General features: G+C 38.5%; 1 protein-coding gene across 1 annotated transcript; it reads right to left on the bottom strand.

Moving 5' to 3' along the window:
* Window positions 1-20,064: 20,064 nt before the first annotated feature.
* On the bottom strand, window positions 20,065-21,597 carry LOC139483218 (putative leucine-rich repeat-containing protein DDB_G0290503). Its single transcript, XM_071267249.1, has one exon. It carries the CDS (start codon window positions 21,595-21,597, stop codon window positions 20,065-20,067), a length of 1,533 nt encoding a protein of 510 aa, XP_071123350.1.
* Window positions 21,598-27,324: the final 5,727 nt, after the last annotated feature.

The following is a 27,324-nucleotide window of genomic DNA, read 5'->3' as shown; positions in this document are numbered from 1 at the left end:
AGAGGTGGAGGATCTGGTGCTTTGTATGCAACTCCTGTTACTTTTCGACAACTTACGCATTTTCGAATTACGCATCCAACTTCTTGTCGTGCTGAAGGTATCCAATATTTTTGCCTCAAATAAGTTACGGTAGCTCCTATGCCGGAATGTAAATTTTCAATGTGAATATCATTTATAAGTAGTTTTGTTAATCTATGCTTTGTTGGTATTAAATACGGGAATTTTGCATTCTCTGGAAGTGGTGCGTTATTAATGCGTCCACCACATCGTATTAATCCGTCTTTGTCCAGATACAAACGTAATTGACGTATCAAACTATGCGTTGACCTTGAACATAAGCTTTCAAAAACATCACTGTATCTTTCGTGTTGCACAGCTTCAATTAACTTCATTGTTGCATTATGTATATCATTTGGTGTTAGATATGTTGTGGTCAGTCTTCTAGTATTAGGAGCTGTATTACGGCAGTTATCTATGAATTTCTGTACGTAACCTAAGATACGCACGGTTTTGTTGAATGAATTGTATCTATCAACGTTGATTATGTTCAATACGTTGTTCTTCGTCCGTATAATGTCATCTTGTGTTCCTTGATTCTCATAGTCCTTACAAGTTGTGGTCATCACTTTATTGTCGATTTGAAATTCATTCGGCCATTGTTTCTCGTCTGTTAACCAGTCCGGACCATGCATCCATAGTTTGTTATTTTTCAATTGTTCATACGATAAACCACGTGATAATAAATCAGCAGGGTTGTGTTCTGTAGGGCAATATTTCCAGCTATGTTCACATGTGAGCTCTTTGATTTCGATAACTCTGTTTGCTATAAAGGTTTTAAGTTGCTTCCTTGAAGATATCCAGTGTAAAATAATTTGACTGTCGCTCCAAAGTACACACTTTTTAACGTTCCGTAAACTTGACATTATATGTGACGTTAACCGTCCTCCGACTAATGCTGCCATAAGTTCAAGTTGTGGTATAGTTAACTTTTTCAAAGGTGCCACTCTATTTTTAGCCATGGCAAAGTTAGACTCTTCCCATTTTACTAAGTACGCACAAGCGCCGTACGCTACTGCGCTTGCATCGGTAAATACATGTAAGGTAGGTTCATCGGCAGTGTCCATATTTTCAAAGTACACGATTAAGACGCGTAATGACATTTTCTGTTCTCCGTTATTCAATACTTCTGTTGTCTAGTAAGGTGTGGTGTTCCTCCTTACAAGGTAACTTATCAACATATCTTTATGTTTCCATATGGTAACCTCTACCATTTGATTTATATACATCTTGGAATTGTCTGTTTTCAGATTTGTTGTCATTATTATTTATACTAGCAGCTTCAACTTCCATAAATTTCTCCATTATAAAAGTTCTACTCTTCAACTTTGTGACCTACTAATATGTTCATCATTGACGTAAGTGTGTGATCTGGATTTGCAGGTATTCAATTGATTGTGCCGGACAGAAGGTTACGGATTTCCGACTTGACGGTAGTAGGTCCTGTTCCTCATACTATTCTATCATCGACAATTGACCAGTAATAATCGAATTAGATATAATTCAATAGAGAATCTTCAAGCATTGGGTCATGTGAGACCGGATGGTCTAATTTCAAGCCAAACAAATACTTTAAATTTGTTATATTACGTACATAAGTCTTCATTGGTACAGCTATTTCTGGTACAATCAAAACATTGATAGATAATTTGCCGTTGTCTGTGCCATCACTTGTGTCACAAAATCCTGACAAGTTTATGGTCTTCTGTCTGGTAATTGTCAAATCAAGCTCTGTAGCTTATTTTTCTGTGATGAGGGCATCTGTGCGCCCTTGTCAAATAATGTGTTTGTGTAGGAAAATTGAATGCCCGAACTTACTTGCGCTACGACAGTTTTTAGTCTGTGTCTGTGAGTGAAGAACTGTACCCGTTTTCTTCGCGTTGTGTTGTGTTTACTGAATTGTGTTACTAGTAATATATTCATTAGTGTTACTCTGTTTTTCATCTTTTTAACCTCGTCTTTGCATAAACTAGTATGCTGCTTTATTTTACATTTCCTGCAACTTTTGTGTGATTTGCAATCAGCTATATTGGGGGTCAAAGACAGTTAAAACATAAACGATGCTGTTTAACAACAGAAATATTTGCTGTTTGATCAATTATCTTAGTGCAATTAACGGGAACATGTGATTCGTTACAAAAGTACACATGATTTTACGTTTATTTGTGTTGATTTATTTTGTACGTACCTTTGCCTTGGTGTGAAATGCTGCTGTAGTGGTTTAAGTCTCCGTATGATCAGAGGAATTGCCTCTCTCCATAATGTTGAGTTCTTGAGATAGTATATGTAGTAGTTCATTTAATTGCCAACTATTTGATTCATGGTGTCTTGTAAGATTTATGCGTACGTCCCCGGTAACTTTTTCAATATGATAGGGACCAATAATGGGTCATATGTATTCTCTGTCTGACCAAGGGATTCTAAACCACGTACATATGTTTCAATTTTGTCGTAAAAAATAACGTAAGCTCTTGTATGAAGGTATGTAAAATTATGCATTCATGTACGTTTGCGTGATGTTGCGAACTTGTGGCATTTGTGTTTAGCGTTGATGTTTGTACTTAGATAAATTTTGCTATTGGCTGTATTTTTTTTTAAATTAAATAAATAATCATCAGAGTTAACGACTTCTGTTTCGAAGGTTATTGGAATCAACAAGTTTTGTGCCGCTCTCCCCATTTTTCGTCGAATTTCTGGAATATTCCGGAGACGGCACTACTATGTCCTGCTAGTATCGATTTCAGCTGTAAATTCATCCTGGTCACTTGACACCAATATCGTTAAGAGGTTCACTTGACACCAATATCGTTAAGAGGTTACATCGGACAACTATATATAGCTAACAATAACAAAAGCGAATAGAATGTATGTATATCTATTTTGACTCTAATGTCAACACGTGACACTTACGTAACATTACAATGATTAACAACAGCGAAAACTTCATCAATTACTCCTTAACATATTGTCTAAGTATAGGTACCCAATACGATTGTAATACGTAAGTAAGCGTAGCATTGAGTCCGAATTAAGTGAACGCTCGTGTGCGTCTGTCACTATCAGTTTGGTAAGTAAATGATTCGCAGGTAATAAATACGGAAATTTGGTATTCTCTAAAATGATTCCGCTGTGAATCCTTCCATTGCATCTCAAAAAGCTACCGTCATCTATGAAGAGTCACAATTGTCTAGTGCTAGGATATTGCCTTGTGTTTTTATCTCAGATGTTTGGTATATCGGTATATTGGTAGTTAAATATGAACCGCTGAACGTAAGCAGTTACTCAAATCACTTTCCTGAAAATTTCAATATTTCCAATTGTCTATAACGTTACTGATATCATAGTGATCAGTATGTACTTCATTGTTTAGAAATTCCTCGTCTTCGTTTTTTTTTCTGTAATTGTCAATACCGTTAACTAATTCTGTCTTTTTTTAAAGGACACTATCGATGTATTGGTCGACGTCAATTCTTCGTGTTAAGAGATTGGTTGGGTTGCATTCTTTTGGGCAATATCTCCATTAATGTTGATTTTGTAGATTTTGTTATTCCTCGCGCTCGATTCACAATAAATCGTTTAAACAGTTTCGATGATTTAACCAGTGCAATACTATACAGCTATCCGACCAGAAAGCCACGTTTTTACATAAGAAGGTCGATTTTACATGAAAAGCTGGTCTAGTTCCAATAACTGCGGCCATAAGTTCTAGTTGCGGTTATGTAAGGGTTTTCACTTGCGCTAATCTGCTTTTCGCAATCACTAACGTAATTTCGGTTCCGTTGTTCAGATAGTCAGTCGCAAAATACGTGTAGTTCAAGGTATACCGAAGATTAGATGAAACAAAGGAGAATACAAAATTCGATCAAGTAGAAGTCATTACAACACTAGGAAAACTTGTGCAAACACAAACATTGTTTTAGGACTTGAATGAACAAATTCTAAAGTTAACGGAACCGGAAGATGGGGTAAATTAGATTATTTCATTCAGATGAATTTTCGGTTAATACATGTAATATGATAACCTTGATTTGACACGTACGTAAGTTCATACAAATGTCCAAAATCCTGCAGTCCCGTCACATTGAATCAAATACTAAAGTACTAGAACGCACACTTTAAATCCAAAAACTATACCGTTTGTTTCAACGCAAAACATAGCAAACCTACACAACGCACTGTCGTTTGAAAACCAGTTTGCCCAAGCCATTCTCACAATCAACACGCAATAAAGTACATTTCCTGCAACTTTTAATCAGAGTAACGTACCAAAACTTACGCTTCCAACTTTCGAAGGCACGATTTCAGAATGGCAAACCTTCTGGGACTCATGTGAGTCGTCCGTACATCTTAACTAGTTACTTACAAATATACAAAAGTGTAACTGCTTGAAAGCTCATGAAGTAGAACACGAAGCACTAGATTTAGAAATTCCTTCGCCTATAAATCAGTAAACAAGCTTACGAAGTTTTTTACGATCAAATTGGAGGTAGCGTCAAGGTCTAGAAACTTTGGGTTAGACACATGAAACATACGGCACACTACTTCTTCCCATTATTGTCAACAAATTACCCGTTGAAGTCAGAAAATATCTCGCGCGAGAACACAGAACAAAAACGTTGGTATAACGGACCTCCCTGAAAGCATATTAGACGATATCGTTATACCGGACACAGGACAAAAGAGTCGACATCCGAAATTGGTGAAATCTAAATCTTACAAGAATATTGAGACTAGACCTAGCGTTTAATGTCACGAAATACATCCACCAACTCATTGCAGTAAAACAGCCGACACATAATGCCGTATGAACAAATTTGTTATCTTTAACTACCTTGGTATACACAGACTAAACGAATGTAAATCTAAACGCACGTTGTAATGAGAAACACCACACAAACTAATGTAATGCACGTTAAACCCACTATCTTCGAATTCGCCCAACGTTCAACTCGTGAATGACATTGATGATACGGAACATAATACTACTATTTTGTATTCTCAACGGACAGAATTGCAATCGAATGTACTTTTGAAAACTGCCGTGGCACAAGTAGGCTCAAATCAGTTCTTTATCGATACGGATATTCTTTTTGACGAAGGAGGGCAAACATCTTTTGAAACGCAAAACTTAACTAAATTTACAGATAGCGGGAACATAAATAATATATTAATCGGCATTTGGAGGTGCAGAGAAAAACGTGAGACACATAGAAAAGTCAACAATCTATCTGAAAACCGTCAATCAAAGTACTGATAGCACAGATGATCGGCATGCCTATACAGAATCACATACGTAATATTGATACACAGAACGGTTATTTGCGTCGTTTAAAGATAGCGCACACGGTGACAAAGCACGATTCATTCGAGATATCGTTGCTGGTAGGCGCATATCACTACGGGGACATTGTTAAAGATTATATAGTCCGTGTAAACGATCCGACCGCCGTGAAATCCAATATCGGATAAATGCTTTCGGTACTTACATACGGTAAGAAAACAAACACGTCGAAGACTAGTATGTGTAATGTTCTAGTATCACACAAAGTTAAAGAATTCAATCTGGAGAGATTTTGGAATTTAGATTAAATAGGAATAAATAATAGGGAGGTAGACGAAGACGACAATGCATATATTTAAGTCTATCAGGACAGATCAATTGAGTTCTGAGAAAACAAATATTCCGCTATGTTACCTTGAAAACGTGATGAATTGCCTATAAATTAAGCAGTCACGAACAGAAGGACAGAAAACGTCCTTCAAAGACTTCGGTTCCGTTGTTCAGATAGTCAGTCGCAAAATATATACGTGTAGTTCAAGGTATACCGAAGATTAGATGAAACAAAGGAGAATACAAAATTCGATCAAGTAGAAGTCATTACAACACTAGGAAAACTTGTGCAAACACAAACATTGTTTTAGGACTTGAATGAACAAATTCTAAATTTAACGGAACCGGAAGATGTGGTAAATTAGAGTATTTCATTCAGATGAATTTTCGGTTAATATGATAACTTTGATTTGACACGTACGTAAGTTCATACAAATGTCCAAAATCCTGCAGTCCCGTCACATTGAATCAAATACTAAAGTACTAGAACGCACACTTTAAATCCAAAAACTATACCGTTTGTTTCAACGCAAAACATAGCAAACCTACACAACGCACTGTCGTTTGAAAACCAGTTTGCCCAAGCCATCCTCACAATCAACACGCAATAAAGTACATTTCCTGCAACTTTTAATCAGAGTAACGTACCAAAACTCACGCTTCCAACTTTCGAAGGCACGATTTCAGAATAGCAAACCTTCTGGACTCATGTGAGTTGTCCGTACATCTTAACTAGTTACTTAGGAATAAATAGTAGGGAGGTAGACGAAGACGACAATGCATATATTTAAGTCTATCAGGACAGATCAATTGAGTTCTGAGAAAACAAATATTCCGCTATGTTACCTTGAAAACGTGATGAATTGCCTATAAATTAAACAGTCACGAACAGAAGGACAGAAAACGTCCTTCAAAGACTTACTCAAAACTCAGATATGTTAAAGAAGTACGGGAACATAATACAAGAACAGGAACGAAGAGGATTCATAGAGAAGGTAGATGAAACAGATGAACTTAAGAAAAGTATCACTACATTCCTTATCATCCTGTACAGAAGGAATCAAGCACTATGCCTATCAAAATTGTTTACGACTGCATTTGTCGACATCGCATAATTCCAAAAGTTTGAATGACTGATTTGTATGTGGACAACATTCTGTTAAGTTTACAGAACGAGGGTGGGCTGACTATAAGGAAGGGAGATCAATGATGGAGGAAACTGGATTATATCTACGATCCTGGACGTCAAACCGTGTGGATATTCGTAAGCTAGCTAAAACGGAAGAAGTACTACTATATGCGGACAAAACACAAAAGTACTTGGTATGTTATGGAATAGCTGATTCGATGATCTGATGTACCAGAAATTAATACGGCCGCTTTGTGAAAAATTGTGCAAATCATGCTACAGGAATAAAGTTTGGCACAGACTCAGCTCAGCTGTTACTCTTTTATTCAAGATAAGGAGGCATTTGAAAAAAATGTCTCACATCCGGTAAAAATCTTAAATGGCCGACATCATACTTAAATCATGCAAATATCAGAGGCTAGTGTAAGTGTGTGAAAAGCGGTTTTTATCATGCTGATATAATAATATATGTACTACTTTTGGATATTTTATATAGATTAGATGTCTTTTAAAACCCTACTTTCGGTAAAATCCGACATGGCGGACATTGTACTAAAATAATCTTATTTTTAAAGGAGGGTATTGCTACTATCATTAAATTGTTCAGGAACCTTTCTTTGATGCTGCTAATGGATACAATACATAAGACATATGTCTTTAAAAGCATTACTTCCGGTTATAGTCAAACTGGCGGACATGAAACATCGTTATTTTACTTTAATATTCAACTTTATTTCAAAATGTAAAGAAACTGGTTTTTTTTTTGTGCTGGTCAGTTACCATTTGGTTTTGGCTTTAAGTTATCTTCTAAACCACCTATTGTATTCTATAGATAATGATTAAATACAAAGCTAACACTTCCGGTATATAAAACCAATTTGGAGTAAATTTCAAAGATGAGTCCTCAGTCCATATCTTCGAAATAGAGCTTTTATTTGGATAGATTGATGAAAATAAGATAAAATCACTGTAGTACTAAAACATCTTTAAAAGTACAGATCATTTATGGCCGCAAATATTCACAATCGGAAAGCTGATTTTCCTCATTTACTAAGACAGCGGCGGTATTGGTTTTTAAATCAATAATGTACAAGCTCCTGATAAGGTGAAGAGGCCTCACAAAGAGTTGTCCAAAGGGGTTCCAATGTTTCATATTGTCCCCGCCATTATAAGCGTCTGGAATAGTAAGCATAGAAACCAAATCTCAAGCTTGTTACTCATCCACACCCGCCATGGTATATTGCACGTTTTACATGATGAAAAACATTAGACCGAGTCGTTCAAATATCATCAATAAGTCTTTCCACTTTCAAAAACATGTTTTCTTGCTTCGTAAACCCCATCTGATAAGTTTGTGCGATCTTACTACAAAACCACGTATCGTTTTATCAATGGCATTATCAAATCCATATCTGGTGATGTTGGCTGATCAATCATCATTCTAAATCATTAAGTCACATCTTCAAACGCCATCCATGTCAACAACGAAGTTCCCTTTCAAGTAAACGTGCACATGAAAGGTCACGGATAGATTATATCTAAGGCTTTTTCCACTTCCAAATACAAGCCAAAGTTCATCTGCCCCCATGTCACGGAATAATGACACAGCAATGACAGCAGCATCAGTATCGACTGTTCAAGTCATGAGTCAGTTAAGTCTGTGAATCACTGCATCAGACACATGTTTTTTTTGTATATTGATTCTATAGTATAAGCCTAACATGGGGCTAAACTTGAAACACCATCATGTGGTGAATAACACAAAACATCCTGAGCATTTGTTGCTACAACTAACTCTTCCTCAAAATCTATTGCGCAAGCGCCTGTGAATAAAAACTAAAAAGTTCTTTCTTAATGTCGTCATCTCTCAGAAAACTTTACCAATTTTGAGATTTATTTCGACTCTGGATTCGTCTTTGTATTTTCTTACCCCTAAGTGTATTTCTTTTTTCTTGTGGCAGCATTCAAACTACCGGTATTGTCTATATATGCATTCATCCACTGTTACAGTTTCAAGTTGTTTCATAACGAGTATTCTGATAGGGTATTATGCCCTTATCTTAAAAAGCATGAAACTATTATGATAAAGTCTTGGATGCATATGACAGTTGTAGCAACACATGTTCAGGATATTCTATCTTTACCGCCGTGATGCGTTTCAAGTTAAACACCATATTAATACATATGTATTAAAAGGCTGACACTAGAATCATGGTGCATGTGTCTGATGCAGTGAAACACGAAATTAAACAAGTCATTATTCGAACAGTCGTTTCTGATGATGCTGTCATTACTGTTTCGCTATTCCGTGACATAGGGGTAAACGAACTATGGATTGTGTTTAAGAGGAGGAAAAGCTTTGGATAAATATATATAAATGACCTTCCAAATGCACTCGCGATTAGGGATCACACACAAATATTGTGATCCATTTTCCGGTTGTGATACGGTTCTCTGTTTTCTTGAAAAGGGGGAAAAAGACTGTTTGGGAGACATTGATAGCATTTGAAGATGTGACTTTAACTTAAAGAATGATAATTGATCCGCCTAAATCACCGGTGTTTACTGTAAGATAGCAAAAAATAATCATATGGGGTTAGCATGGTTAACAAAGCAAGAAATATCTATTTACGCAAAAGGGTAGGTTAATTGAGGTTATCAACTTAGTCTAGTCTTTTCCAGCATGCAAAATGTACAATATACTAAGACACGTGTTTAGGGGACGAGCCTGAAATTGGCTCGTATGCTACCAAGTCCAGGCGCTAATGGATGACGACGGAACAAAGAGGATCACTTTTAAAAAACTATTTCTGAGGGCTCATCATGTTGTCAGAAGCTTGCACATTGTGGATGTAAGAAAGGTTGTGGCGGATGTTTTTATGAGGAAAATCAAGTCTCCCGTGCCCTGCGTCGTGTGCATGTGGTGGTAACTGGGAATTTACAAGTTTATTTTGCCAAATAGTGGTAATTTTTAAAAGGTTTAGTACTTAAGTGATTTTATTTTGATTAAATCAATCTATCCAAAGCTCTACATCGAACATATGGAGTGAGGACTCATCTTTGACATTTACGCCATATTGGTTTTTTTTTTACCGGAAGTGTTAACTTTGTATTTAAATATTAACTACAGAATATGATAAGTGGTTTAGAGGATAAATTAAAGCCTAAAGTTGATGACCACCACAAAAAAAACCCACTTTCTTCACATTTTGAAAAAAAGATAAATATCAAAATAAAAAAATGACATATTTATGTCCTCCATTTTGAATATTACCGGAAGAAAGGATTTTTAAGACATATATCTTATACATTGTATCCCTTGGAGACATCAAAGAAATGTTCCTGTACAATTTAATGATAGTAACAATACGTTAAAACACATTTCAATCCCCCTCCCTAAAAAATAAGCTTATTTTAGTCAATGTCCGCCATATTGGATTCTACCGAAAGTAGGGTTTTTAGAGACATTTTATCTATATAATATATCCAAAAGTATTACATAACAAAGGTTTGTACCAAATATTATTATAGCAGCATGCTGATAGATCCTTTTCACATACTGTGGATTCATTATTATTCGTGGGATACCAATTTTTCGTGGATTTCGTTGGTACAGGCAAACCACGAAATCTGATGTTCAACGAATGACAAATTTTACAAAGGCTTGTACTAGTATGCAGACTTCGATAAAACCACGAAATTAAATATCCACGAATATGTAAGTTTCCCTGAATCCACGAAAATTGGTACCCACGAAAATAAATGAATCCACAGTACTAGCCTTCTATATTGGGCCGATTAAAGTATGATGTCCGCCATTTTGTATTTAACCGGCAGTGAGACATTTTTTTCAAATGCCTTCTTATCTGAAATAAAAGAGTAACATTTCAGGAAGGTCTATGCCAATGTTCATGCTTATATCAGGATGTGCACAACTCGTCTGAAATATACTTGTGGCCGCCGGACTAAATGTGATATTCCAATACTAGACATTGTAACAAAAAGTGAGATTTTGAAAATTCTTCGAAAAAATACGATCCACTTAGAATACTTAGCCCGGTCACAATACGAACAAAGAAGCTCATACAGGATCTATGGAAAAGTGGATTGAATTGGGATAAACACGTTTCGGAAAACTCTAAGGATTACTGTAGCAAGCGACTTTGAGAAAGCGACACACAACGTATTTCCGAGATATTATTTCTCCGGTAATTCTATTTCGGAATAGTCTGGTAACAGCGCTTCTGTCTTCTGTTCTCCGATCTGACTGATTTCATTTTTTCGAGATCCGGGTCACGGTATCATAAATAAAGATGATAGTTAAGGCAATATGTACTACAACAACTGTTCAGCCAGTACATTAAATATACATATTCGTATTCCAAGGCGAAGTCACTGACAGTACGACGTCGACAATGGACAAGTACAATAAATCGGACGTTATGCTCCCGTGATAGGTAAACCAATAATGGCTAACGTGGAGAATCTCTTAGTATGGCCAGTCAACAATAATTAATTTCCATTTTAACCCTCTTCTGAAAAATCTTACGGGTCTAAGGCATCAGTGCTATTATCCATTTTAAAGGTAATAACTATCTTTGTCCCTGTTATCGTGGACCTAGTGGAGAATCTTTTAGTTTTCCTAGTCGGCAACAGTTCAATAAACCCCTTTCCCTTTGCTGACTGACTCGTACGGGTCTAGGGCATAAGTGTTATGGGTCATTTTAGAGTCAATATCAACTTCTACCTCTGGTATAATTGTCGATGTGGAGAATCTCTTAGCTTGGCCAGCCGGCAATAGTTCAGTTCGAATTTGTTGTAAACCGGTATCCCATATCCCCACTTTTAACCCTCTACTTACTTACTCATACGGGTCTAGGGTATAAGTGCTATGGGTCATTTTAAAGTCAATAAGTACCTCTTCCTCTGGTATCATTGCCTACGGGGACAATCTCTTTGTTTGGCCAGCCGGCAATAATTCATTTCGAATTTGTGATATACTTGGGTACCCCCTCCTTATCCTTTCCTGACTAACTCGTACGAGTCTAGGGCATAAGTGCTATGGGCCATTTTAGAGGCAGTACCAACCTCTACCTCTGGTATAATGGTCGATGCGGAGAATCTTTTAGTTTGGCCAGCCGGCAATAGTTCAGTTCGAATTCGTTGTTAACCGGAATACCATATCCCCCCTTTTAACCTTCTACTAACAAACTCGTACGGGTCTAAGATACAAGTGATATAGGCCATTTTAAAGGCAATAAGTACCTCTTCCTCTGGTATCATTGCCCACGTGGAGAATCTCTTCGTTTGGCCAGCCGGCAATAGTTCATTTTCGAATTTGTGATATACCAGGGTACCCCCCTTATCCTTTTCTGACTAACTCGTACGGGTCTAGGGCATAAGTGCTATGGGCCATTTTAGAGGTAACACCAACCTCTACCTCTGGTATAATGGTCGATGTGGAGAATCTCTTAGTTTGGCCAGCCGGCAATAGTTCAGTTCGAATTCGTTGTATTCGGGATACCATATCCTATCTTTGATCCCTCTTCTGACAAACTCGTACGGGTCTAGGGTATAAGTGCTATGGGCCATTTTAAAGGCAACAAGTACCTCTTCCTCTGGTATCATTGCCCACGTGGAGAATCTCTTCGTTTGGCCAGCCGGCAATAGTTCATTTTCGAATTTGTGATATACCAGGGTACCCCCCCCCCCCCCTTAATCATTTTTTGACTAACTCGTACGGGTCTAGGGCATAAGTGCTATGTGCCATTTTAGAGGCAATACCAACCTCTACCTCTGGTATAATGGTCGATGTGGAGAATCTCTTAGTTTGGCCAGCCGGCAATAGTTCAGTTCGAATTCGTTGTATTCGGGATACCATATCCTCCCTTTGAACCCTCTTCTGACAAACTCGTACGGGTCTAGGGTATAAGTGCTATGGGCCATTTTAAAGGCAATAAGTACCTCTTCCTCTGGTATCATTGCCCACGTATAGAATCTCTTCGTTTGGCCAGCCGGCAATAGTTCATTTTCGAATTTGTGATATACCAGGGTACCCCCTTATCCTTTTCTGACTAACTCGTACGGGTCTAGGGCATAAGTGCTATGGGCCATTTTAGAGGCAATACCAACCTCTACCTATGGTATAATGGTCGATGTGGAGAATCTCTTAGTTTTGCCAGCCGGCAATAGTTCAGTTCGAATTCGTTGTATTCGGGATACCATATCCCCCCTTTGAACCCTCTACTGACAAACTCGTGCGGGTCTAGGGTATAAGTGCTATGGTCCATTTAATGGCAATAAGTACCTCTTCCTCTGGTATCATTGCCCACGTGGAGAATCTCTTCGTTTGGCCAGCCGGCAATAGTTCATTTTCGAATTTGTGATATACCAGGGTACCCCCCTTATCCTTTTCTGACTAACTCGTACGGGTCTAGGGCATAAGTGCTATGGGCCATTTTAGAGGCAATACCAACTTCTACCTCTGGTATAATGGTCGATGTGGAGAATCTCTTAGTTTGACCAGCCGGCAATAGTTCAGTTCGCATTCGTTGTATTCGGGATACCATATCCTCCCTTTGAACCCTCTTCTGACAAACTCGTACGGGTCTAGGGTATAAGTGCTATGGTCCATTTTATAGGCAATAAGTACCTCTTCCTCTGGTATCATTGCCCACGTGGAGAATCTCTTCGTTTGGCCAGCCGGCAATAGTTCATTTTCGAATTTGTGATATACCAGGGTACCCCCTTATCCTTTTCTGACTAACTCGTACGGGTCTAGGGCATAAGTGCTATGGGCCATTTTAGAGGCAATACCAACCTCTACCTCTGGTATAATGGTCGATGTGGAGAATCTCTTAGTTTGGCCAGCCGGCAATAGTTCAGTTCGAATTCGTTGTATCCGGGATACCATATCCCCCCTTTGAACCCTCTACTGACAAACTCGTGCGGGTCTAGGGTATAAGTGCTATGGTCCATTTAAAGGCAATAAGTACCTCTTCCTCTGGTATCATTGCCCACGTGGAGAATCTCTTCGTTTGGCCAGCCGGCAATAGTTCATTTTCGAATTTGTGATATACCAGGGTACCCCCCTTATCCTTTTCTGACTAACTCGTACGGGTCTAGGGCATAAGTGCTATGGGCCATTTTAGAGGCAATACCAACCTCTACCTCTGGTATAATGGTCGATGTGGAGAATCTCTTAGTTTGGCCAGCCGGCAATAGTTCAGTTCGAATTCGTTGTATCCGGGATACCATATCCCCCCTTTGAACCCTCTACTGACAAACTCGTGCGGGTCTAGGGTATAAGTGCTATGGGCCATTTTAAAAGCAATAAGTACCTCTTCCTCTGGTATCATTGCCCACGTGGAGAATCTCTTCGTTTGGCCAGCCGGCAATAGTTCATTTTCGAATTTGTGATATACCAGGGTACCCCCCTTATCCTTTTCTGACTAACTCGTAAGGGTCTAGGGCATAAGTGCTATGGGCCATTTTAGAGGCAATACCAACTTCTACCTCTGGTATAATGGTCGATGTGAAGAATCTCTTAGTTTGGCCAGCCGGCAATAGTTCAGTTCGAATTCGTTGTATTCGGGATACCATATCCTCCCTTTGAACCCTCTTCTGACAAACTCGTACGGGTCTAGGGTATACGTATAAGTGCTATGGGCCATTTTAAAGGCAATAAGTACCTCTTCCTCCGGTATCATTGCCCACGTGGAGAATCTCTTCGTTTGGCCAGCCGGCAATAGTTCATTTTCGAATTTGTGATATACCAGGGTACCCCCTTATCCTTTTCTGACTAACTCGTACGGGTCTAGGGCATAAGTGCTATGGGCCATTTTAGAGGCAATACCAACCTCTACCTCTGGTATAATGGTCGATGTGGAGAATCTCTTAGTTTGGCCAGCCGGCAATAGTTCAGTTCGAATTCGTTGTATTCGGGATACCATATCCTCCCTTTGAACCCTCTTCTGACAAACTCGTACGGATCTAGGGTATAAGTGCTATGGGCCATTTTAAAGGCAATAAGTACCTCTTCCTCTGGTATCATTGCCCACGTGGAGAATCTCTTCGTTTGGCCAGCCGGCAATAGTTCATTTTCGAATTTGTGATATACCAGGGTACCCCCTTATCCTTTTCTGACTAACTGGTACGGGTCTAGGGCATAAGTGCTATGGGCCATTTTAGAGGCAATACTGTAACGATTTCGCCCCTTAAACCGAGTGGTAAGTTTAAATGAATAAGGAGGCTCGATCGAACATAATTTGCATGGATCCTTTGAGTTGGTATATGGTTGAAATAATAACTAAGTCAGGTATAAAGTTCAGATGCATTTTATATAACATCTATATAATCAAATATTTACAATTGATCATAAAAACATACATTTATATTTATTTACAATTTGCCGTAATCATCTTTATTTATAGATCAGGAGGGTTGACTTCAAATTCCCATTTAGGTTGACTTGTTTCCGTAGGTTGATTTGATAGAAGGTTGAACTTTTCAACCTTCTATTTCCAAAAGTATAAAATACTTAAAAAGGGTTGATTTATAAAAAGATATTCATATATCTTATTTCCTAAACCGAAAGTAGATTTCCAGAAAATCTCTTTCATCCTATTTCATCGATAGAAGGTTGACTAAGTGGAACGACAGCTGACGGGACTTTCCCATAGGTCGAAGGTTGACTTTTGCAAAACAAACAATAGCCATGTGCTAGAAGGTTTAGTTTTCTTAAAACATTCAAAACCTTCACACTAAATTATAAGGACATCAAGACAGCATAAATTCCGACTGCTCTTGCAGGCGGTGAGATTAAATCTAAAGTTCGTTTCGTCAACCTTCTATTTATAATTTCCCGTCAGTGGGTCGACCAATCAAAACGTTTGTTATGTTCACAGGCAATCTCGTGTTGCAGACCGCCAATACACAAATAAATATGGCTTCTCTTGTAAATAAACTATGGCACTGCTGGTATTTAGACGATTACGGCTAAAACACAAGTTATTACATTAAGAAACTAAATAAGCAAATAAGGTAAACACATAAGCGCATCATGTATCATTGAAATACATGCCAACTAACCGTGAATATTCTGTACGAGGTGACATTCCATCGTAAAAATAGCGTTGCGAAAACGTAAACAAAAACAGCTGACTCATAAAATTACTACTATAGAATATGGAGAACACGAGTACTATTAATTTAACAATACGATCACTAAATCGTAACACAGCCCCCTAACCACTAGGCGTTTGTCCTCAAATGCACAGAAACTATCTATACATTAATTAAATTAATTGGTTGGTTGGCTAAAAACTTGAAAACAAAATCGAATAACTCATAAGACAACAACTGTCTAACAAGTTACAATATACATTTACCGAAAACTCATGTATTCACATAGAATTATTTAGGTAACACACATATAAATATATAACACAATGCTCATTTCTTCCAATAAATGTTCTAGGCTGACTGTTCAACATCTTCTTCTGTACCGCAAGCTCCACATATTTAATTAAACCAAACAGGAACATTTTCTCCAAGATAGGGCTTCAATCTGTCTTGGTGCACCACCTTAGGTTTCATCTTTGGTCCCTTCTGTATTCTATATATGACATCATTAAGTTTATTTACAATAATATATGGGCCTTCCCAATTATTTTGTAACTTAGGACACAATCCCTTGACACGACGAGGATTATGTAACCACACGGGATCTCCTACATCAAATGTTTGCATCTTAGTTCCAACATCATAATTTCTTTTCATTCTGTCACTGGACAGTTTTAATTTATTTCGTGCAAACTTATGAATTACCTCCAACTTTTGGGATAATTCATAGGCATAAACAGTTTTTAAAGGCAAAGGTGACTTTTCAGTCTCTGGTCTACCCAGAATTAAGTCTACTGGAAGATTAACTTCTCTTCCAAATAACATAGAACATGGAGATGTACCCAAACTCTCATGTTCTGATGACCGATAGGCCAACATCAATAAATAAATATATTCGTCCCAATCTCTCTGGTGTTTGCTTACAAAAGCAGATAACATCGTCTCAATGGTTGAATTTGACTTTTCAACCATACCATCCGATTTTGGTCGGAATGGTGTTGTACGGGTTTTATGGATACCCAAAATAATACACATCTCTTTGAACACATTAGATTCAAAATTAGACCCTTGATCTGAGTGGATTGAAAGAGGAACCCCAAAAATGGTTACTATTCTTTCCACAAATTTCTTAGCCACTGTCACTGCTTCAGTGTCTGGAATTGGTATAGCTTCCGTCCATTTTGAAAAATAATCCTGAACTACCATCAGATAGCGATTATTATTGACACTTATTGGTAAAGGTCCTAGAATGTCAATAGCCATTCTTTCCCAAGGAGCACCCACAAGATACTGCTTCATAGGGGCCTTAGGTTTTTTACAAGGTGCTTTCTTAGAAGCACAAATATCACATTTGGTACACCAAAATTTAACATCCTGTCTCATTTTATACCAAAAATATCTCTGTTTAATTTTTGATAGAGTCTTTCTAACACCAAGATGACCACCGGTCACTGTGTTATGTACTTGGTTCAACACGAACCTTTTAAAATTAGCTGGAAGAACAATATGTAGATCATAATGTTTTCCATTATAACTTTCCCACTTTCTATATAAGATTCCATTGACAAGAATTAAAGAATTTAATCTTGACCAATAAAATTTAACTTCAGGACTCATATGGGATACATCTGCCCATATGGGTTTCACTTCATCTATTTTCCACTGGATAATTATACTGATTACATCATCAGATAATTGAGATTCTGAAACATTTTCAAAATTTATCTCCTTCTCTGGGTCGTCCTTCTTATTTTGACTGCAACCATAATCCTTAGATCTGGTACAAACTCTTACTATTTTAGACTGAACAGGGAGTACATCAGGGTTTACATCTGAACCCTTACTTCTAAATTCATTATGAATTACATGACTTTTTATTTTGTGGCAAGTTTCGTCACTTGTCATGTTGGAACCAATTCATAATTTATTTCTGCTCTAGCACAGTGAGGACATTCTTTGTTATAGCAAGGACGTCGACTTAGGGCGTCTGCATTATTGTGGGACCTTCCAGCTCTGTGCTCAATTTTAAAATCATATGATGCCAGGACCTCGAACCAACGAGCTAACTGACCTTCTGGATTCTTAAAATTGAACAACCAACTTAATGCACCATGGTCACTTCTAACCTTGAAGTATTTACCATATAAATAATGGTGAAAATGTTTAATAGAGGCAACTACAGCTAGTAGTTCTCTTCTGGTAACACAATATTTTCTCTCAGATCTACTGAAAGTTTTACTAAAGTAACAAATTACTTTTTCTACTCCATCCTGGAGTTGGGATAGCACTGCTCCCATACCATCATTACTCGCGTCGGTATCCAAAATAAATAAATCCTCCCTGGTAGGGTAGGCTAAAATAGGTGCACTAATTAAAGTAGTCTTTAATTCCTCAAAAGATTGTTGACATTCTTCTGTCCAGACAAACTTTTGGTTTTTCTCAGTAACCTTATACATAGGCTTAGCTTTATCAGCATATTTCAAAATAAATTTTCTATAATAGGATGTTAATCCTAGAAAACTTCTCACATCTTTTATACTCTTGGGCACTGGCCAGTCCTTAACTGACTGAACTTTATTAGGGTCAGTAGCTACTCCACTTTCGCTAACAATGTGACCTAAAAATTTAACTTCTTTCTTAAGAAAGTTACACTTCTTGGGATTCAGCTTTAAATTAGCTGCTTTTAATCTTTGAAAAACTTCTCTCAAGTTCTTCATATGTTCTTCAAATGATTTTGAGAAAACAATTATATCATCTAGGTAAACTAAACAAATTTTCCAGGTCAGACCTGATAAAACTGTTTCCATCAATTGTTCAAAAACAGGGGCACTATTACATAGACCCATTGGCATTCTCTTGAACTGCCAGAGACCACCCCCTGGAAAGGAAAAGGCTGTTTTTGGTCGATCTTCTTTCGCTACTGGAATCTGATAATATCCCGACTTTAAATCTACGGTTGAGAAGAACTTGGAGCCTGACAAGGAGTCTATAGTGTCATCTATACGTGGCAGGGGGTAGGATGGACGTAAAACCAATAAATTTACGGCGCGAAAATCAATACAAAATCGCCAACTACCATCTGACTTCTTCACGAGAACAATATTGGAGTTCCAGGGACTTGTAGAAGGTTCTATAATATCTTGCTTAACCATTTTCTGAATCTCAGCTTCAGCATCCTTCATTCTAGCTAGGGGTATTCGTCTGGGTCGCTGACGTACTGGAGGGTTATTTCCAGTATTTATGGTATGTTCAACTAAGTCAGTTAAACCAATGTCCTCAGAGGACTTTGAGAATATGTCACTATATTCTATTTAAAGGTCTCTAAATTTCTCCTTTTGATCTTTATCAAGATTAGCTTGATTAGACTCAAATACTTCATGTAAATAATCAGGTAATTGTCTCCCCTTATTTACTATAGTTTGGCCACCAGCCACACTATTTACAAACTCAGAAGTTTGAATATTTTCTTCGTCTACTTTATTGCAGGTTGCAATAATTGTACCCTTATATAAAGTGCAGGGCTCTTTATTTAAATTTATTATCCTCAAAGGAATGTTATACATCTCTGGATGTACAATTGATCTTGCCACCAATAAACCATTTTTCTCCATAAACTTCTCATTAGGTTCTATTAAACCAGCTAGACCTCTAAAAATAGGTCCATCTGCCTCTCCAGAAACAATCATTTCTGAGTTAGCAGGCACATCTACTGTCTCTTGTATAGCAACTCTATAACAAGATATAGCATTACTTGCATAATGATAACATTGAATTATCTCCCCTTTAATTTTCAACTTATTTTGACTTAACAAGACATCACAGTCATGAGTCACAAGAAAATCCATTCCAATGATACCTTCATTGGAAATATCAGCCACTAAAACATTGTGGTAATAAATATAATTTCCAAGACAAATTTTAACATCAATTTGTCCTATAAATGGTGAACTATCACCTGTAGCAGTAATCAAATTAATATTTACAGGATTCATTTTTGGAAGTAATGAGGGATTTATTTCATTAATAAATTTCTTACTTAAAATAGTAACATTTGCTCCAGTATCCACAAGAAAAGCTAAACATTTATCATTAATTTTAGCTCTGACAAATAATCCCTCGTTATTTGCCAAAGATTCATTTATCTTTATCGACTTGGGCCATTCTGTCCCGGCCTGGCTCCGACCCCTGAGTCCGACCTCAACTGGTTTCCCTGTTGATTATAATTATTCTGATTCTGACCAAAATTATTATTTCTCTGGTTAAAATTTCTATTGCCCTGACCAAAATTCTTATTCTGGTTATTATAGTACCCTTTCTGACCATTCTGATAGTTCCTCTGCTGGTTACCTCCCCCTTGGTTCCTATTTTGGTTTTGGGACATACCCTTTATATTTCTGGACAATGAGATCATTTCTCTTTTAAAATCACCTAATTCATTTTTTAAGGATTTTAAATCTTCCCCCTTGTCATCATTCAACTCTGTATTAAATTTAGCATTAGTCTGAACTGAATCTGCCTGTCTAACCATCCTCCCTTTTTGTCTCTCTGCTAACTTTAACGTCTCTAGCCTAACAGCTAGTGTTTCTGCTTCATGTATGGATTTAGGGTTAGATTCCCTAAGTCTTAGTCTTAAATCAGCATCTTGTAAAGCATCTATAAAATGTTCTAGTGCTAATACACTAGTTATTGTGGATTGGGCACTTGGATAAGCTTGCCTAGTCAATTTCTTAATTGACTGAGCTAACTCAGGTAAACTTTCTTCTTTACCTCTCATACGGGTCTGAAGTTTTGCCCTAAAAAGTTCTGATTTCTCAGCTGAACCATATCTATTGTCCAAAACTTTTACTAAGCTATTATAATCTTTCCTAGATTCCTTATCTAGTTCATTTAAAAGAGCTCTTGCTCCCCCTTTTAAACTACCACCCAAATATAATGATTTGGTTGCATAATTCCAACCGTTTATTTCAGCTAAAATTTCAAATTGAGCTAAATATTCATCTAAATCTTCATCTCCCTCATACAACTGTGGCTTCATGGTTACATTACTAGACTTGGGTAAATGGGTATGGGAATTGGTCAATCTTGGAACCTTGGGTCTATCCAGTACAGCATAGTTTTGATTTATATTATACATTTTATCTTTATTAAATGAATAAATATCATCTGTGTTTTGTTGTTGCTTTTCTGTATTTTGATTTGTCTGATTAGCTTCATCAGGAACTGCTTGCCCATCACCTCTAGATTTGTTTTCAGTGTTTACAATGTCACTCATGTGATTATTGTGATTTACTAAATCTTTATTTTGTTCAATCATTTTATAATTGGTAGAAATATTTCTCTTGTTTTCATATACAGCATCTTCAATTTTGCTTATGCGGTCTTTAATACAAGAAATTTCCTCTTGAAAATCTCTTTTTATCTGATTTACAGCAATGATAACTTCTTTTTGACAATTGGAAAACTCATGGGTTATCTCCCCAAATTGGTTATGAAATAAACTTTTAAGGTTTCTTAATTCATTCATAAATAAGTTTTGCTCTTTGTCATGGCTTATTTTCTGCTCTGCATAGTCAACACTATCAACCTTCCGTTCATTTAAAGGAATGGTAATTTCCCCATCATTTTCCTCTTGGAAAGAATGATTTACATCTATAATTACTTCTCTAGAATCATCCATATTGTACTAAAATTTTAATAATTCTTACTATAAAAATTTAGTGAAATCAGGTAAATATACTAAAGCTTCTTTAGTATAATTTATAAATTATTTATTTCAACCACCAAATTCAAAGTTAATAGGATCCCACTTCTGACACCAATGTAACGATTTCGCCCCTTAAACCGAGTGGTAAGTTTAAATGAATAAGGAGGCTCGATCGAACATAATTTGCATGGATCCTTTGAGTTGGTATATGGTTGAAATAATAACTAAGTCAGGTATAAAGTTCAGATGCATTTTATATAACATCTATATAATCAAATATTTACAATTGATCATAAAAACATACATTTATATTTATTTACAATTTGCCGTAATCATCTTTATTTATAGATCAGGAGGGTTGACTTCAAATTCCCATTTAGGTTGACTTGTTTCCGTAGGTTGATTTGATAGAAGGTTGAACTTTTCAACCTTCTATTTCCAAAAGTATAAAATACTTAAAAAGGGTTGATTTATAAAAAGATATTCATATATCTTATTTCCTAAACCGAAAGTAGATTTCCAGAAAATCTCTTTCATCCTATTTCATCGATAGAAGGTTGACTAAGTGGAACGACAGCTGACGGGACTTTCCCATAGGTCGAAGGTTGACTTTTGCAAAACAAACAATAGCCATGTGCTAGAAGGTTTAGTTTTCTTAAAACATTCAAAACCTTCACACTAAATTATAAGGACATCAAGACAGCATAAATTCCGACTGCTCTTGCAGGCGGTGAGATTAAATCTAAAGTTCGTTTCGTCAACCTTCTATTTATAATTTCCCGTCAGTGGATCGACCAATCAAAACGTTTGTTATGTTCACAGGCAATCTCGTGTTGCAGACCGCCAATACACAAATAAATATGGCTTCTCTTGTAAATAAACTATGGCACTGCTGGTATTTAGACGATTACGGCTAAAACACAAGTTATTACATTAAGAAACTAAATAAGCAAATAAGGTAAACACATAAGCGCATCATGTATCATTGAAATACATGCCAACTAACCGTGAATATTCTGTACGAGGTGACATTCCATCGTAAAAATAGCGTTGCGAAAACGTAAACAAAAACAGCTGACTCATAAAATTACTACTATAGAATATGGAGAACACGAGTACTATTAATTTAACAATACGATCACTAAATCGTAACAATACCAACCTCTACCTCTGGTATAATGGTCGATGTGGAGAATCTCTTAGTTTTGCCAGCCGGCAATAGTTCAGTTCGAATTCGTTGTATCCGGGATACCATATCCCCCCTTTGAACCCTCTACTGACAAACTCGTGCGGGTCTAGGGTATAAGTGCTATGGTCCATTTTAAAGGCAATAAGTACCTCTTCCTCTGGTATCATTGCCCACGTGGAGAATCTCTTCGTTTGGCCAGCCGGCAATAGTTCATTTTCGAATTTGTGATATACCAGGGTACCCCCCTTATCCTTTTCTGACTAACTCGTACGGGTCTAGGGCAGAAGTGCTATGGGCCATTTTAGAGGCAATACCAACTTCTACCTCTGGTATAATGGTCGATGTGGAGAATCTCTTAGTTTGGCCAGCCGGCAATAGTTCAGTTCGAATTCGTTGTATTCGGGATACCATATCCTCCCTTTGAACCCTCTTCTGACAAACTCGTACGGGTCTAGGGTATAAGTGCTATGGGCCATTTTAAAGGCAATAAGTACCTCTTCCTCTGGTATCATTGCCCACGTGGAGAATCTCTTCGTTTGGCCAGCCGGCAATAGTTCATTTTCGAATTTGTGATATACCAGGGTACCCCCTTATCCTTTTCTGACTAACTCGTACGGGTCTAGGGCATAAGTGCTATGGGCCATTTTAGAGGCAATACCAACCTCTACCTCTGGTATAATGGTCGATGTGGAGAATCTCTTAGTTTGGCCAGCCGGCAATAGTTCAGTTCGAATTCGTTGTATCCGGGATACCATATCCCCCCTTTGAACCCTCTACTGACAAACTCGTGCGGGTCTAGGGTATAAGTGCTATGGTCCATTTAAAGGCAATAAGTACCTCTTCCTCTGGTATCATTGCCCACGTGGAGAATCTCTTCGTTTGGCCAGCCGGCAATAGTTCATTTTCGAATTTGTGATATACCAGGGTACCCCCCTTATCCTTTTCTGACTAACTCGTACGGGTCTAGGGCATAAGTGCTATGGGCCATTTTAGAGGCAATACCAACTTCTACCTCTGGTATAATGGTCGATGTGGAGAATCTCTTAGTTTGGCCAGCCGGCAATAGTTCAGTTCGAATTCGTTGTATTCGGGATACCATATCCTCCCTTTGAACCCTCTTCTGACAAACTCGTACGGGTCTAGGGTATAAGTGCTATGGGCCATTTTAAAGGCAATAAGTACCTCTTCCTCTGGTATCATTGCCCACGTGGAGAATCTCTTCGTTTGGCCAGCCGGCAATAGTTCATTTTCGAATTTGTGATATACCAGGGTACCCCCTTATCCTTTTCTGACTAACTCGTACGGGTCTAGGGCATAAGTGCTATGGGCCATTTTAGAGGCAATACCAACCTCTACCTCTGGTATAATGGTCGATGTGGAGAATCTCTTAGTTTGGCCAGCCGGCAATAGTTCAGTTCGAATTCGTTGTATCCGGGATACCATATCCCCCCTTTGAACCCTCTACTGACAAACTCGTGCGGGTCTAGGGTATAAGTGCTCTGGTCCATTTAAAGGCAATAAGTACCTCTTCCTCTGGTATCATTGCCCACGTGGAGAATCTCTTCGTTTGGCCAGCCGGCAATAGTTCATTTTCGAATTTGTGATATACCAGGGTACACCCCTTATCCTTTTCTGACTAACTCGTACGGGTCTAGGGCATAAGTGCTATGGGCCATTTTAGAGGCAATACCAACTTCTACCTCTGGTATAATGGTCGATGTGGAGAATCTCTTAGTTTGGCCAGCCGGCAATAGTTCAGTTCGAATTCGTTGTATTCGGGATACCATATCCTCCCTTTGAACCCTCTTCTGACAAACTCGTACGGGTCTAGGGTATAAGTTCTATGGGCCATTTTAAAGGCAATAAGTACCTCTTCCTCTGGTATCATTGCCCACGTGGAGAATCTCTTCGTTTGGCCAGCCGGCAATAGTTCATTTTCGAATTTGTGATATACCAGGGTACCCCCTTATCCTTTTCTGACTAACTGGTACGGGTCTAGGGCATAAGTGCTATGGGCCATTTTAGAGGCAATACCAACCTCTACCTCTGGTATAATGGTCGATGTGGAGAATCTCTTAGTTTGGCCAGCCGGCAATAGTTCAGTTCGAATTCGTTGTATCCGGGATACCATATCCCCCCTTTGAACCCTCTACTGACAAACTCGTGCGGGTCTAGGGTATAAGTGCTATGGTCCATTTTAAAGGCAATAAGTACCTCTTCCTCTGGTATCATTGCCCACGTGGAGAATCTCTTCGTTTGGCCAGCCGGCAATAGTTCATTTTCGAATTTGTGATATACCAGGGTACCCCCCTTATCCTTTTCTGACTAACTCGTACGGGTCTAGGACATAAGTGCTATGGGCCATTTTAGAGGCAATACCAACTTCTACCTCTGGTATAATGGTCGATGTGGAGAATCTCTTAGTTTGGCCAGCCGGCAATAGTTCAGTTCGAATTCGTTGTATTCGGGATACCATATCCTCCCTTTGAACCCTCTTCTGACAAACTCGTACGGGTCTAGGGTATAAGTGCTATGGGCCATTTTAAAGGCAATAAGTACCTCTTCCTCTGGTATCATTGCCCACGTGGAGAATCTCTTCGTTTGGCCAGCCGGCAATAGTTCATTTTCGAATTTGTGATATACCAGGGTACCCCCTTATCCTTTTCTGACTAACTGGTACGGGTCTAGGGCATAAGTGCTATGGGCCATTTTAGAGGCAATACCAACCTCTACCTCTGGTATAATGGTCGATGTGGAGAATCTCTTAGTTTGGCCAGCCGGCAATAGTTCAGTTCGAATTCGTTGTATCCGGGATACCATATCCCCCCTTTGAACCCTCTACTGACAAAATCGTGCGGGTCTAGGGTATAAGTGCTATGGTCCATTTTAAAGGCAATAAGTACCTCTTCCTCTGGTATCATTGCCCACGTGGAGAATCTCTTCGTTTGGCCAGCCGGCAATAGTTCATTTTCGAATTTGTGATATACCAGGGTACCCCCCTTATCCTTTTCTGACTAACTCGTACGGGTCTAGGACATAAGTGCTATGGGCCATTTTAGAGGCAATACCAACTTCTACCTCTGGTATAATGGTCGATGTGGAGAATCTCTTAGTTTGGCCAGCCGGCAATAGTTCAGTTCGAATTCGTTGTATTCGGGATACCATATCCTCCCTTTGAACCCTCTTCTGACAAACTCGTACGGGTCTAGGGTATAAGTGCTATGGGCCATTTTAAAGGCAATAAGTACCTCTTCCTCTGGTATCATTGCCCACGTGGAGAATCTCTTCGTTTGGCCAGCCGGCAATAGTTCATTTTCGAATTTGTGATATACCAGGGTACCCCCTTATCCTTTTCTGACTAACTGGTACGGGTCTAGGGCATAAGTGCTATGGGCCATTTTAGAGGCAATACCAACCTCTACCTCTGGTATAATGGTCGATGTGGAGAATCTCTTAGTTTGGCCAGCCGGCAATAGTTCAGTTCGAATTCGTTGTATCCGGGATACCATATCCCCCCTTTGAACCCTCTACTGACAAACTCGTGCGGGTCTAGGGTATAAGTGCTATGGTCCATTTTAAAGGCAATAAGTACCTCTTCCTCTGGTATCATTGCCCACGTGGAGAATCTCTTCGTTTGGCCAGCCGGCAATAGTTCATTTTCGAATTTGTGATATACCAGGGTACCCCCCTTATCCTTTTCTGACTAACTCGTACGGGTCTAGGGCATAAGTGCTATGGGCCATTTTAGAGGCAATACCAACGTCTACCTCTGGTATAATGGTCGATGTGGAGAATCTCTTAGTTTGGCCAGCCGGCAATAGTTCAGTTCGAATTCGTTGTATTCGGGATACCATATCCTCCCTTTGAACCCTCTTCTGACAAACTCGTACGGGTCTAGGGTATAAGTGCTATGGGCCATTTTAAAGGCAATAAGTACCTCTTCCTCTGGTATCATTGCCCACGTGGAGAATCTCTTCGTTTGGCCAGCCGCCAATAGTTCATTTTCGAATTTGTGATATACCAGGGTACCCCCTTATCCTTTTCTGACTAACTCGTACGGGTCTAGGGCATAAGTGCTATGGGCCATTTTAGAGGCAATACCAACCTCTACCTCTGGTATAATGGTCGATGTGGAGAATCTCTTAGTTTGGCCAGCCGGCAATAGTTCAGTTCGAATTCGTTGTATCCGGGATACCATATCCCCCCTTTGAACCCTCTACTGACAAACTCGTGCGGGTCTAGGGTATAAGTGCTATGGTCCATTTTAAAGGCAATAAGTACCTCTTCCTCTGGTATCATTGCCCACGTGGAGAATCTCTTCGTTTGGCCAGCCGGCAATAGTTCATTTTCGAATTTGTGATATACCAGGGTACCCCCCTTATCCTTTTCTGACTAACTCGTACGGGTCTAGGGCATAAGTGCTATGGGCCATTTTAGAGGCAATACCAACGTCTACCTCTGGTATAATGGTCGATGTGGAGAATCTCTTAGTTTGGCCAGCCGGCAATAGT

The sequence above is a fragment of the Mytilus edulis genome, chromosome 7 (assembly GCF_963676685.1).
Source record: "Mytilus edulis chromosome 7, xbMytEdul2.2, whole genome shotgun sequence".
In the NCBI taxonomy this organism is placed as follows: Eukaryota; Metazoa; Mollusca; class Bivalvia; order Mytilida; family Mytilidae; genus Mytilus; species Mytilus edulis.
This window is presented reverse-complemented; position numbering and strand designations above follow the sequence as displayed.

Coding starts and splice junctions, on each gene's coding strand:
- LOC139483218 (XM_071267249.1), bottom strand. CDS start 21,597: ATGGATGATTCTAGAGAAGTAATTATAGATGTAAATCATTCTTTCCAA.